The following is a 14,337-nucleotide window of genomic DNA, read 5'->3' on the forward strand; positions in this document are numbered from 1 at the left end:
GCTCTGGATGTTGTGGGGCTGTCTTGGTTGACAAGACTCTGCAACATCGCGTGGACATCGGGGGCGGTACCTCTGGATTGGCAGACCGGGGTGGTGGTTCCTCTCTTTAAGAAGGGGAACCGGAGGGTGTGTTCCAACTATCGTGGGATCACACTCCTCAGCCTTCCCGGTAAAGTCTATTCAGGTGTACTGGAGAGGAGGCTACGCCGGATAGTCGAACCTCGGATTCAGGAGGAACAGTGTGGTTTTCGTCCTGGTCGTGGAACTGTGGACCAGCTCTATACTCTCGGCAGGGTCCTTGAGGGTGCATGGGAGTTTGCCCAACCAGTCTACATGTGCTTTGTGGACTTGGAGAAGGCATTCGACCGTGTACCCCGGGAAGTCCTGTGGGGAGTGCTCAGAGAGTATGGGGTAACGGACTGTCTTATTGTGGCAGTTCGCTCCCTGTATAATCAGTGTCAGAGCTTGGTCCGCATTGCCGGCAGTAAGTCGGACACGTTTCCAGTGAGGGTTGGACTCCGCCAAGGCTGCCCTTTGTCACCGATTCTGTTCATAACCTTTATGGACAGAATTTCTAGGCGCAGTCAGGGCGTTGAGGGTATCTGGTTTGGTGGCTGCAGGATTAGGTCTGCTATTTGCAGATGATGTGGTCCTGATGGCTTCCTCCGGCCAAGATCTTCAGCTCTCAGTGGATCGGTTCGCAGCCGAGTGTGAAGCGACTGGGATGGGAATCAGCACCTCCAAGTCCGAGTCCATGGTTCTCGCCCGGAAAAGGGTGGAGTGCCACCTCCGAGTTGGGGAGGAGATCTTGCCCCAAGTGGAGGAGTTCAAGTACCTCGGAGTCTTGTTCACGAGTGGGGGAAGAGTGGATCGTGAGATCGACAGGCGGATCGGTGCGGCGTCTTCAGTAATGCGGACACTGTATCGATCCGTTGTAGTGAAGAAGGAGCTGAGCCGGAAGGCAAAGCTCTCGATTTACCGGTCGATCTACGTTCCCATCCTCACCTATGGTCATGAGCTTTGGGTCATGACCGAAAGGACAAGATCACGGGTACAAGCGGCCGAAATGAGTTTCCTCCGCCGAGTGGCGGGGCTCTCCCTTAGAGATAGGGTGAGAAGCTCTGTCATTCGGGGGGAGCTCAAAGTAAAGCCGCTGCTCCTCCACATCGAGAGGAGCCAGATGAGGTGGTTCGGGCATCTGGTCAGGATGCCACCCGAACGCCTCCCTAGGAAGGTGTTTCGGGCACGTCCGACCGGTAGGAGGCCACGGGGAAGACCCAGGACACGCTGGGAAGACTATCTCTCCCGGCTGGCCTGGGAACGCCTCGGGATCCCCCGGGAGGAGCTGGACGAAGTGGCTGGGGAGAGGGAAGTCTGGGCTTCCCTGCTTAAGCTGCTGCCCCCGCGACCCGACCTCGGATAAGCGGAAGAAGATGGATGGATGGATGGATATATATATATATATATATATATATATATATATATATATATATATATATATATATATATATATATATATATATATATGAAATACTTGACTTGGTGAATTCTAGCTGTCAATATACTCCTCCCCTCTTAACCACGCCCGCGCCACCCCGACCACGCCCCCCACACCCCACCCCCCCACCTCCCGAAATCGGAGGTCTCAAGTTTGGCAAGTATGAGTAATATTAGTGATTTGGCCCACTTGTAATGAAAATAAAAGAAATCTTGTTTTTCATTAGCTATGGATTAGTATTGTACAAAATGTCTGGGTGGGGGTCCTGCTTTGGAAATCATTTGTACCCCTTTCAGAGATCACATTTAGTTCCCCTTAAACATCCTCATGTTGCACAATGAAATGTAAGCATAGGATGAAGTGTGCATTCCTGTAACTTTCTCTAGTAACAGCATTCCATGATTAACATCAATAAATTAACATTAATAATAAATGACAGTATAATAAGCATACGTATGACTGAGGAGTCATAGTGTAACTTTGTGTGGTGTTTGAGTTGTCCGACTTTTTGTGTGGCCATAAACGCACCAGTGGCTTAGTGCTATGCGTGTTGGTGACAGATGACAAGTTGCTTTTGGCCTGGTTTGTACGGCAGAAAATGACTAGTTTTTCCAGATAGAAGTTTTTTACTCATGTTTTTGGTGTGGTTATGGCCGAATATAAACAGTTTTGCTCAATAAAGTGATCGATATAATTCCTGTCCTCGAAGCATCTTGATAGACGTTACAATAATTGAACGGTGTTCAATTGAACGGTGTTGATGAACACCGTTAGGGCCGCTTGTTGTCACTGTCACTCAGAGTTGCATTGCATAATTACACAGAATAAATGTGTTTATCTTGTTTAGAATTCAGATGCACGGTGGCAGAGGGGTTAGTGCATCTGCCTCACAATACGAAGGTCCTGAGTAGTCCTGGGTTCAATCCCGGGCTCGGGATCTTTCTGTGTGGAGTTTGCATGTTCTCCCTGTGACTGCGTGGGTTCCCTCCGGGTACTCCGGCTTCCTCCCACTTCCAAAGACATGCACCTGGGGATAGGTTGATTGGCAACACTACAATGACCCTAGTGTGTGAATGTTGTCTGTCTATCTGTGTTGGCCCTGCGATGAGGTGGCGACTTGTCCAGGGTGTACCCCGCCTTCCGCCCGATTGTAGCTGAGATAGGCTCCAGCGCCCCCCCGCGACCCCGAAGGGAATAAGCGGTAGAAAATGGATGGATGGAATTCAGATGGGTTTGATTTGGTGCGCGGCATATATTTGCTATGCGCAGAGGACGCTTGAGCAGTGTGCAATTGCCCAGGCGCACACCTTGGAGGGAACGTTGGATGTGATCAGTACATTATCTATTAGTGCATATCAGCACATTGTTACTTATAGTGTAACATTGTTCAAAATGTGCACTTTATGTTATACTATAATACAGTTAAGTGTAATGTGTCATGATCCGTGGTCGGATCATGTTTTGTTTAGTTATGTTCTGTTAGTTTTGGACTTCCTTAGGTGTTTTGTGCACTTCGGGGGTTTGTTTTGGTCACCATGGGTACTAATTGGTTTCACCTGTCTCTGATTAGTGTTCGGCACGTTCACCTGCAGTTGAGCACTAATCAGAGAGCTATTTATTCACGTTGCTCGCCACACTCGGTCTGGCTTCCTTGTTTGCATTCGCAACAGTTACGTTGGCATTCTGGTTTTCGAGTTCATGATTCCTGTGCTAAGCGGTTCCTTAGCTTCTAGTATTCCTGTGCTAAGCAAGTTACCTTAGCTTCCTGTGCGATCGGCACGCATCCCTTTTGTTTTGTTTTTGTCTGTTTATATCCATTTATGATTTATGATGAATAAATCATGTCCTACCTTCACGTTTTCGTCCGTAGTGTCCGTGTTGCATCTGGAGCATGGGTGTCAAACTCTGGCCCGCGGGCCAAATTTGGCCCGCCGTGTAATTTCACTTGGCCCGTGAGGTGATATCAAATTAACACTAGAGCTGGCCCCCCGATTATATACAGCGGCGGTCCCGCTGGACACTGCTAATTCTCATACTTGCCAAACCTCCCGGGAGACTCCCAAATTTCAGTGCCCCTCCCGAGAATTGTAACGTCCCCCTTTTCGTCCAGTCCAACAAGTGCTGGCTTAGTTACATAATAGTGCAGCTTTGGCACGCACACAGAAGTGAATGCAAGGCATACTTGATCTTCAGCGATACAGTTTACACTGAGGGTGCCAGTATAAAAACCTTTAACATTGTTAGAAATACACGCCACACTGTGAACCCACACCAAACAAGAATGACAAACCCATTTCGGGAGAACATCCGCACAGTAACACAACATAAACACAACAGAACAAATACCCAGAACCCTTTGCAGCACTAACTCTTCCGGGACGCTTCAAGGTGTGTGTATGTGTGTGGGGGGGGCGGCGGGGTTTGGAGGTAGCGGGGGTGTATATTGTAGCGTCCCGGAAGAGTTAGTGCTGCAAAGGGTTCTGGGTATTTGTTCTGTTGTGTTTATGTTGTGTTACGGTGCGGATGTTCTCCCAAAATGTGTTTGTCATTCTTGTTTGGTTTGGATTCACAGTGTGGCGTATATTTCTAACAATGTTAAAGTTGCTTATACGGCCACTCTCAGTGTAAACTGTATCACTGTTGATGAAGTATGCTTTGCATGTATGTGTGTGTGCATACATGAGCCGCTCATATCTTGTGACTGGGCGAGCACGTTGTTAGAAGGGATGAAAAGCGGACGTGACGTCAGCTCGTAGAGGACGTTAAAAGCAGTGCCTTTAAGGCACGCCCACAAGACTGTGGAATACGAGATATAATGACTGATGAACACCTTTGTTCGATAATGAGGGATGCCTCAGCTCAAAGCCTGAGCCCTGACATTAATGAATGAGCATCCAAGAAAAGATGGCAGGTATCTGGCTTGGGCACATCAGATTAGATCAGTGTGTTGCAAACTGAGCAGTTTAAAGTCCTGAATGGTTGGCATATTCATTGTTATTTTATTTTCAAATGTATTAGCCTGTGGAAAAAGTTAATGTTGATTGTTACCTCAGAAGGCTGCAAATAGAAAAGAGGCATTACATTTTTATTTTAAATTGTATTTGATATGCCATTGATATTTTTTAATTATTATTATTATTATTTGAAACTCGATTTTGCATGTCACTATAAAGTTATATAAGCCTTGCTTGTTCAATATTCAATGCAAAACTTGTTTGGGTCCCTATCAAAAAGGTTAATTTGTTCAACCTTGGCCCACGGCTTTGTTCAGTTTTAAATTTTGGCCCACTCTGTATTTGAGTTTGACACCCCTGATCTGGAGGAATGATCCCGCATAAAGATGCGACCCCCACGTGACACGTGTTACCAAGTTTTGAGCAAATAAATGATGTACATTTATCCATCCATCCATTTCCTACCGCTTGTCCCTTTTGTGGTCACAGGTCTCAGCTGCATTCGATTCTAAATAAGACATTTATAAAATGTTCGCATATGACATTATAAATAATAATAATAATTATTATTATGATGGATTAGGGCAGCACGGTGTCACAGGGGTTCGTGCATGTGCCTCACAATACGAAGGTCCTGAGTTCAATCCCGGGCTCAGGATCTTTCTGTGTGGGGTTTGCATGTTTTCTCCGTGACTGCGTGGGTTCCCTCCGGGTACTCCGGCTTCGTCCCATCTCCAAAAACATACACCTGGGGATAGGTTGATTGGCAACACTAAATGGTCCCTAGTGTGTGAATGTGAGTGTGAATGTTGTCTGTCTATCTGTGTTGGCCCTGTGATGAGGTGGGGACTTGTCCAGGGTGTACCCCGCCTTCCGCCCGAATGCAGCTGAGATAGGCTCCAGCATCCCCCGCGGTAGAAATGGATGGATGGATGATGGATTAGATTTATTTATTTTTCTAGACACTCAAAGTGCTTCACAGAGAAGTGAGAACCCATCATTAATTCACACCTGGTGGTGGTAAGCTACATTTGTAGCCACAGCTGCCCTGGGGTAGACTGACGGAAGCGTGGCTCCCAGTTTGCGCCTACGGCCCCTCCGACCACCGCCCATCATTCATCATTCATTCACCAGTGTGAGCGTCACTGGGGGCAAGGGTGAAGTGTCCTGCCCAAGGACACAACGGCAGTGATTTGGATGGCAAGAAGCGGGGAGCAAACTTGCAACCCTCAGGTTTCTGACACGGCTGGTCTACCCACCACCCCATACCGCCCTTATGACAATAAAATTGCATTTGTGTCAAACATAATATCGGTCTTATTCAAAGTTGATATAAATTATGCAAGAAAGTAATTACCTGATTAATCAGAATTAAAAAAGTCTGTTTAATCAGATTTTGAAAATGAAAAATTTGACAGCACTAATTACACAGTATAAAACACTGATTTGGAGTGACATTTTAGTGACCTATGATGATTTGTATCTACTTTTAAAACACTTCCTTGTGAGTTTAGCTGAGTTGAGTTGAGTTTATTTGGAACATGCATGCATACAACATGATACAACACAATTTCCAGTTTCTCTTTTCAACATGTTCAAAAAGGAGTAGGAAGAAGCAGAGTTTATTTAATCCTACCCCTTTTCTTTGACATAACAGTTGCTAAAACGTTTGCTCACTTCCTGTTCTCAATTTATTCACAATATACTCCATAAGTAATCACAATATAAATAAATAAATAACACTCATTGAAGTAAGTTACATTTCATATGATGAGATGAGTAAGATTATTTTGAAAATGAATGGATGGATGGATGAAATAAATTCAGAATGTTTATCATGGTTCTTCTTCTTTGTACTTTGTAAACACTTTAAGTTTGAAGAGCTTCTTGAAGTGGATCATATTAGTACATTGTTTGATTGCTTTGCTTAATTTATTCCATAATTTAATTCCACATACTGATATACTGAAGGTCTTAAGTGTTGTACGTGCATACAAATGTTTTAAATTACATTTTTCTCTAAGATTATATTTCTCCTCTTTTTTTGAGAAGAATTGTTGTATATTCTTGGGTAGCAGGTGATAGTTTGCTTTGTGTATAATTTTAGCTGTTTGCAAATTCACTATGTCGTGGAATTTCAGTATTTTTGATTCAATAAATAAAGTTTTTGTATGTTCTCTATATCCAACATTATGTATTATTCTAACTGATCTTTTTTGTAACACCGTTAATGAATGAAGTGTACTTTTGTAGTTATTTCCCCATATTTCTACATATTTCTATTTTTTGTGGTCCAGATAATACGTACTAAATATGCTTCAGTGTAAATTACGCAAACATTTCGCTCCACAGTCACATTTATAACCTACTTTCTCCGTTTGTTTTATGTTTTCCGGACTGCAAATGAAACGCCCCAGCCTCTCCTAATCTATCATCATAAATTTTATGAAAATAAATTGTTAAATATATATATCTCAAAGACAAACATTACGGCAATTTTTTTTTCCAAACACAGTCGAAAATAAACTTCTTAAACATTACATACCTGGTCACAACATTAGTTACACCTGCACATTCTTCGATCGATACAGAACTACAAAAAAAACGATGCTTTTAGCAGCATTTATGTCACTGCATGTTGCACGTCGGTGTAATGTGCATTCTACAATTAGATGAAAATAATACTTAATCCTACCTTCTCAAGGGTTACACTCAGACATACATAACTTCTCCTCCTCTAGCTGAGAGCTTTACTTAATGTCCAGATAAGTAGGTCCACCTTGCTGTGATGTCACAACGTGACCAGACTGCAGAACCCCGCAAACAGAGGCATCCAAAACTTTGTGCAAGCGTACACCAAAATGCATGAAGCCTATGTTCTGACACTTTGGTATTGTTTAACACGAGTATCTAACATTTATAAGTAATTTGTACGCAGTGTTGGGTCGGTTACTGAAAACCAGTAACTAGTTACAGTTACTAGTTACTTTATTTCAAAAGTAACTCAGTTACTTACACCAAAAAGTAATGTGTTACTGTGAAAAGTAACTATTTAGTTACTTATTTTTTGTAAGGCTCCCATTAATGCCCTTTTAGCCTTCATTTCAGTACTGTTATTGCACTGGAGAATAATACAATCTGTTGATCAACTTGACATGCATTTGCATCACTGAACTCAGAAAGCAATATGGTCTACATACAACACACAAAGACAAAGATAGGGCCAATTTATTTCAGGCCAGAACAAACTGACAAAACTATTTTAAATAGCTGCAACATAATGGCACTTTAACTTTAACTTTAAGTAGATAGGATCTTTGATCCAAGACACAACTTACATTTAGCTCAAATGTTATTTTCTTTGTGCTCGACAAAAGAAAAGTATTGAGAATGTCTCCATGTTAAGAAACTCAACTTCCGGCTTCACCATGATGTATTGTTAGTTGTTGTGAGAGTAGCGTATGTGTGTGTGTGTGTGTGTGTGGCCCTTTAAGAAATGACAGCATGTGAGGTGAGTGACGTCAGTGAGTGAGTGGGCGGGAGAGGTGAGGGACCGGCGACAGTGAGTGCGTGCAGGTGCTCTAGCTTGGTGGATGGCTGCGTCCAATAAAGTCACAAAGTTGCAACAAACCGCCGGCCTCGTCATTCACCCTCAGCTGTAAAGACCCACTTCCGGTAAAGTGAAGGTTGTTAGCCCCGAAGTACATAGGCCCTGGAGGAATGTCTCCTCTGCACCACTCAACTACGATCTGGGAGCCCCCCGCCCCCACCCACACAAAGCACGCCTTTTCTTTTCCTTGTGACACAGAAGGACGACACCGCAGCGCTCCAATAAAACACACTCGGATCTTCTGTTTCTAGCCGATACTACATAAAAAATAACGTAAAATAACGCAGTAACGCATCATGTAGTAACCGTAACTGAGTTACTGAATATAAAAAATAACGCGTTAGATTACTAGTTACCGCCGAAAATAACGGAGTTGCAAAGTAACGCGTTAGTCCCAACACAGTTTGTACGTAACCCTAAATGTTAATTTTAATTATGCAAGCAAGGAATTATATGATTAATTATGATTAATCATTTAAAAGTGTAAATAATCTAATTTGAAAAATGTATCGTTTTGACAGCATTAATTGTTCTGTAAGGCAGTCTAAAATGCTTATTCGAGTGAAGTATTTTTAAAATATCCCTTGTAGTGAAATATATAATAAATAATAATACATTTCAGAAAGTGTAAGATGGGCATCCACCAGGAGGCACCAGCAGACATCAAGGGAGGCACAGCAGCTTGATAAAAATAAGGACAAACATATTTTCACACCAAATGAGCTAACGTCAGGCATGTCGAAGGAAAAATGATTTGATCCTTAGTTTTCTACAGTGTGTAGAAAATTCCACACAATATGCTCCAATAATTAATTTTATGGAGTAGTGGAGGTCCCAACTGTGTGAAGCTCTCGGAGGGGACGCTCACTGTGCCACACTTTGAAAAGCCCTGGGCTAGTTGGGTGTTTGTGCATTCTAACTCATAAATAAACACTAGCAAGAGGTGGCTAACAATGCAAGTAATGTCTTCTAAAAAAAAATTTAAAAAACCTCCAACAATGTTTTCTATACATGCTATAAGTAAGTATATATGTAATGTAGTAACAGGCACAGTCATAATAGCATGGAATATTTACGTATTTTGCTCATTTTTAGCCTTACCAAAAATGTTGGCAGCGCCTTGATTTTACGTTTGCTATTTCCTGCAACAACAACAACAACAACAACTACTGCCAATCATGGCAGACTTTATGAGAGACAACAACAACTACAAACCCCGTTTCCATATGAGCTGGGAAATTGTGTTAGATGAAAATATACACGGAATACAATGATGTGCAAATCCTTTTCAACCCATATTCAATTGAATGCACTACAAAGACAAGATATTTGATGTTCAAACTCATAAACTTTTTTTTTTTTTTGCAGATAAAAATTAACTTAGAATTTCATGGCTGCAACACGTGCCAAAGTATTTGGGAAAGGGCATGTTCACCACTGTGTTACATCACCTTTTCTTTTAACAACACTCAATAAACGATTGGGAACTGAGGAAACTAATTGTTGAAGCTTTGAAAGTGGAATTCTTTCCCATTCTTGCTTCAGTCGTTCAACAGTCCGGGGTCGTGCTGTCGTATTTTACGCTTCATAATGCGCCACACATTTTCGATGGGAGACAGGTCTGGACTGCAGGCGGGCCAGGAAAGTACCCGCACTCTTTTTTTACGAAGCCACGCTGTTGTAACACGTGCTGAATGTGGCTTGGCATTGTCTTGCTGAAATAAGCAGGGGCGTCCATGACGCTTAGATGGCAGCATATGTTGTTCCAAAACCTGTATGTACCTTTCAGCATTAGTGGTGCCTTCACAGATGTGTAAGTTACCCATGCCTTGGGCACTAATACACCCCCATACCATCACAGATGCTGGCTTTTCAACTTTGCGCCTAAACAATCCGGATGGTTCTTTTCCTCTTTGGTCCGGATGACACGATGTCGAATATTTCCAAAAACAATTTAAAATGTGGACTCGTCAGACCACAGAACACTTTTCCACTTTGCATGAGTCCATCTTAGATGATCTTGGGCCCAGAGAAGCCGGCGGCGTTTCTGGATGTTGTTGATAAATGGCTTTCGCTTTGCATAGTAGAGCTTTAACTTGCACTTACAGATGTAGCGACGAACTGTATTTAGTGACAGTGGTTTTCTGAAGTGTTCCTGAGCCCATGTGGTGATATCCTTTAGAGATTGATGTCGGTTTTTCATACAGTGCCGTCTGAGGGATCGAATGTCACGGTCATTCAATGTTGGTTTCCGGCCATGCCGTGGAGTGATTTCTCCAGATTCTCTGAACCTTTCGATGATATTATGGACCGTAGATGTTGAAATCACTAAATTTCTTGCAATTGCACTTTGAGAAACGTTGTTCTTAAACTGTTTGACTATTTGCTCACGCAGTTGTGGACAAAGGGGTGTACCTCGCCCCATCCTTTTTTGTGAATGACTGAGCATTTCATGGAATCTACTTTTATACCCAATCATGGCACCCACCTGTTCCCAATTTGCCTGTTCACCTGCGGGATGTTCCAAATAAGTGTTTGATGAGCATTCCTCAACTTTATCAGTATTTATTGCCACCTTTCCCAACTTCTTTGTCACGTGTTGCTGGCATCAAATTCTAAAGTTAATGATTATTTGCAAAAAAAAAAAATGTTTATCAGTTTGAACATCAAATATGTTGTCTTTGTAGCATATTCAACTGAATATGGGTTGAAAATGATTTGCAAATCATTGTATTCCGTTTATATCTACATCTAACACAATTTCCCAACTCATATGGAAACGGGGTTTGTACTTTGGGGATAAATGATCAGTCAATCAATCAGTCAGTGTATTTATATAGCCCTTAATCACAAATGCCTCTAAGGGCTTCACAAACCACAACGACATCCTTAGATCTGATCCCACATCCGGGCAAGAAAAAAACTCAACCCAAAGAGAACTATGAGGGACCGCAAGTAGGGTAGGGTTAATAATGTGAGAGTCCAGTCCATAGGGAGGTCAGCAGGGGGGGATGGTAATCCACAACCTGATATTTTTTAGCCTAAATAGCAGATTTTGGGTGCTAAGGAGCTCCAACTATAGTGAAACACTATTTCTAAGTGCTAAACAAAAAATACAAAAAACAAACATAATAAAACAATCACTTACTGTACAGATACAGAATAATGGGAAGTTTATATATTTCAGCACAACACTTGTTCTCCCCTTTTAGACTTAGACTTAGACTTTGACAAACTTTATTGATCCACAAGGGAAATTGTTCCACATAGTAGCTCAGTTACAAAGGATGGAAAGGGTAAGGATGGAAAGGACAATGCAGGTATAAAGTAGACTAAAAATGATAATGATATATAGTATAACATATAATACGTATTAGATTTTAGATTATGCATTCATCATAATTAAAAATGCTGGGAGCACACAAACATCTTGTCGCATCTTCCTAGCGATGTCATCGGGTCTAAATTTTATGTCAAACTTAACCAACTTCTCGGCTTATGGCCACAACCTTCTGCTATACAGGTGAGAGGCATGAGTTACAGGGGACGGCGTGGCGAAGTTGGTAGAGTGGCCGTGCCAGCAATCGGAGTGTTGCTGGTTACTGGGGTTCAATCGCCACCTTCTACCATCCTAGTCACATCCGTTGTGTCCTTGGGCAAGACACTTCACCCTTGCTCCTGATGGCTGCTGGTTAGCTCCTAGCATGGCAGCTCCCGCCATCAGTGTGTGAATGTGTGTGTGAATGGGTGAATGTGGAAATACTGTCAAAGCGCTTTGAGTACCTTGAAGGTAGAAAAGCGCTATACAAGTATAACCCATTTATCATTTATAATCCAGCATGAACTTTCACCAACTGAAAATGCAATTCAGCAGCAGCGCCTCAGTATGTCAATTGCTGCAGTAGTTACTGTACTTCTCTGTGATCAATGCACCGCGTTACTAAAAGTAGTTCCTCTGCGTTAGCTCTTATAATAACAATGTGGATAATACTTGGTTAATATGCAGGTCACGGCATGTCAATGGAGTATTGTTGGCGGTTTTTGGACATGTTCCCACATAGGGATTGTGAATGACAAACATTAAACAGTGACCAATTGTATCTATTTTGCTTTCAATAGGAATGTTTTTGGTAGGGATGTCCGATAATGGCTTTTTGCCGATATCCGATATTCCGATATTGTCCAACTCTTTAATTTCCGATACCGATATCAACCGATACCGATATGGAATTAACACATTATTATGCCTAATTTGGACAACCAGGTATGGTGAAGATAAGGTCTTTTTTTTTTTAATTTATAAAATAAAATAAGATAAATAAATTAAAAACATTTTCTTGAATTAAAAAAGAAAGTAAAACAATTTAAAAACAGTTACATAGAAACTATTAATTAATGAAAATTTGTAAAATTAACTGTTAAAGGTTAGTACTATTAGTGGACCATCAGCACGCACAATCATGTGTGCTTACGGACTGTATCCCTTGCAGACTGTATTGATATATATTGATATATAATGTAGGAACCAGAATATTAATAACAGAAAGAAACAACCCTTTTGTGTGAATGAGTGTGAATGGGGGAGGGAGGTTTTTTGGGTTGGTGCACTAATTGTAAGTGTATCTTGTGTTTTTTATGTTGATTTAATAAAAAAAATTTAAAAAACAACAAAAAAACGATACCGATAATAAAAAAAACGATACCGATAATTTCCGATATTACATTTTAAAGCATTTATCGGCCGATAATATCGGCAGGCTGATATTATCGGACATCTCTAGTTTTTGGTGTTTGGACCGGGGAACAATTCAGAGATTGACTATAGCCTGCTGGGAAGGAATGTTTCCCACCTCAGATGTTCCACTGTATTTCACTCCACAACGCAGATTGCTGGTGTCGTTATTACACACCTGTGGCATGACTGAGAATCACAGTTGTGTTCCCCCCCCCCCCACACACACACACACACACACACACACACACCGCAGTCCCCGCAGCAATTTTAGAACATGAAATGTTAAACTATTGTTCAAGCCTCAGTAGTGTCTACCGAGGCTTTGACAATGACCTCATCTGTGGCATGTTCTGCTAGGGGACAATGCGAAACGTGGGCCCCCATACCCCTGATTGATAAAGTAACAAAACACTAACATTACCTCAGAGACTAGTGAGGAAGACAGGTCGAGCACATTGCCACAATGGAGGCACACTTGATGTGAGAAGATACAAAGTGAAGATGTTTCGACTGATGGTGCGTCACGTGTTCAGTTTGTCCTGCGTGCTGGACTGAATTCCTACTCACCCTATCTGTCTATTAGTGGATGGAGCCTGAGTGATGACGGAGCTGGACTGAGGAGAGGGTAGCGCCTGCTGGATCACTATGCTGGTATCATGGTTGCCCATTCTTGAGTGGGCCTGCTGGTGTTGGCCTTGGCCCCCCGGGCCGTGCAGTGAGATGCTCTTAAAAATAAAATAAAAACAGTAATTAGGTCAAAATATTTTTTTTTTTGAATTGTTCAACTTTTAATGAGAGAGACACTTAAATGAAATGTAAACGCTAAAAAGACAAATACTGGTGTACATTTAATTTTCTTATTATTTATCATGTCATTATTTTCTATATTGTTTTTTACATGTGTGTTTCTTTATAATTATATGTCCTAATATCAGAAGTACATACTGTATTTTTCGGAGTATAAGTCGCTCCGGAGTATAAGTCGCACCGGCCGAAAATGCATAATAAAGAAGGTAAAAACATATATAAGTAGCACTGGAGTATAAGTCGCATTTTTGGGGAAATGTATTTGATAAAAGCCAACACCAAGAATAGACATTTGAAAGGCAATTTAAAATAAATAAAGAATAGTGAACAACAGGCTGAATAAGTGTACGTTATATGAGGCATAAATAACCAACTGAGAACGTGCCTGGTATGTTAACGTAACATATTATGGTAAGAGTCATTCAAATAACTATAACATATAGAACATGCTATACGTTTACCAAACAATCTGTCACTCCTAATCGCTAAATCCCATGAAATCTTATACGTCTAGTCTCTTACGTGAATGAGATAAATAATAATATTTGATATTTTACGCTAATGTGTTAATCATTTCACACATAAGTCGCTCCTGAGTATAAGTCGCACTTATATGTGAAATTATTAACACATTACCGTAAAATATCAAATAATATTATTTAGCTCATGGAAAAAAACTGCGACTTATAGTCCGAAAAATACGGTAATTCATTCATTTTCTACCACCGAGGGT

General features: G+C 41.5%; 1 protein-coding gene across 3 annotated transcripts in view; it reads right to left on the reverse strand.

Annotated features, from left to right (window-relative positions):
- The window catches only part of creb5b (cAMP responsive element binding protein 5b), a 182,793-nt gene that overhangs the window by 125,386 nt on the left and 43,070 nt on the right, over nt 1-14,337 (reverse strand). For all 3 annotated transcript variants that reach the window (XM_072913011.1, XM_061953645.1, XM_061953638.1), the window contains exon 5: nt 13,365-13,522. In XM_072913011.1, the coding sequence (XP_072769112.1) occupies nt 13,365-13,522 (158 nt within the window). The remainder of the gene's footprint in view (nt 1-13,364; nt 13,523-14,337) is intronic.

Source organism: Nerophis lumbriciformis, linkage group LG04, assembly GCF_033978685.3.
Source record: "Nerophis lumbriciformis linkage group LG04, RoL_Nlum_v2.1, whole genome shotgun sequence".
Taxonomy (NCBI): Eukaryota; Metazoa; Chordata; class Actinopteri; order Syngnathiformes; family Syngnathidae; genus Nerophis; species Nerophis lumbriciformis.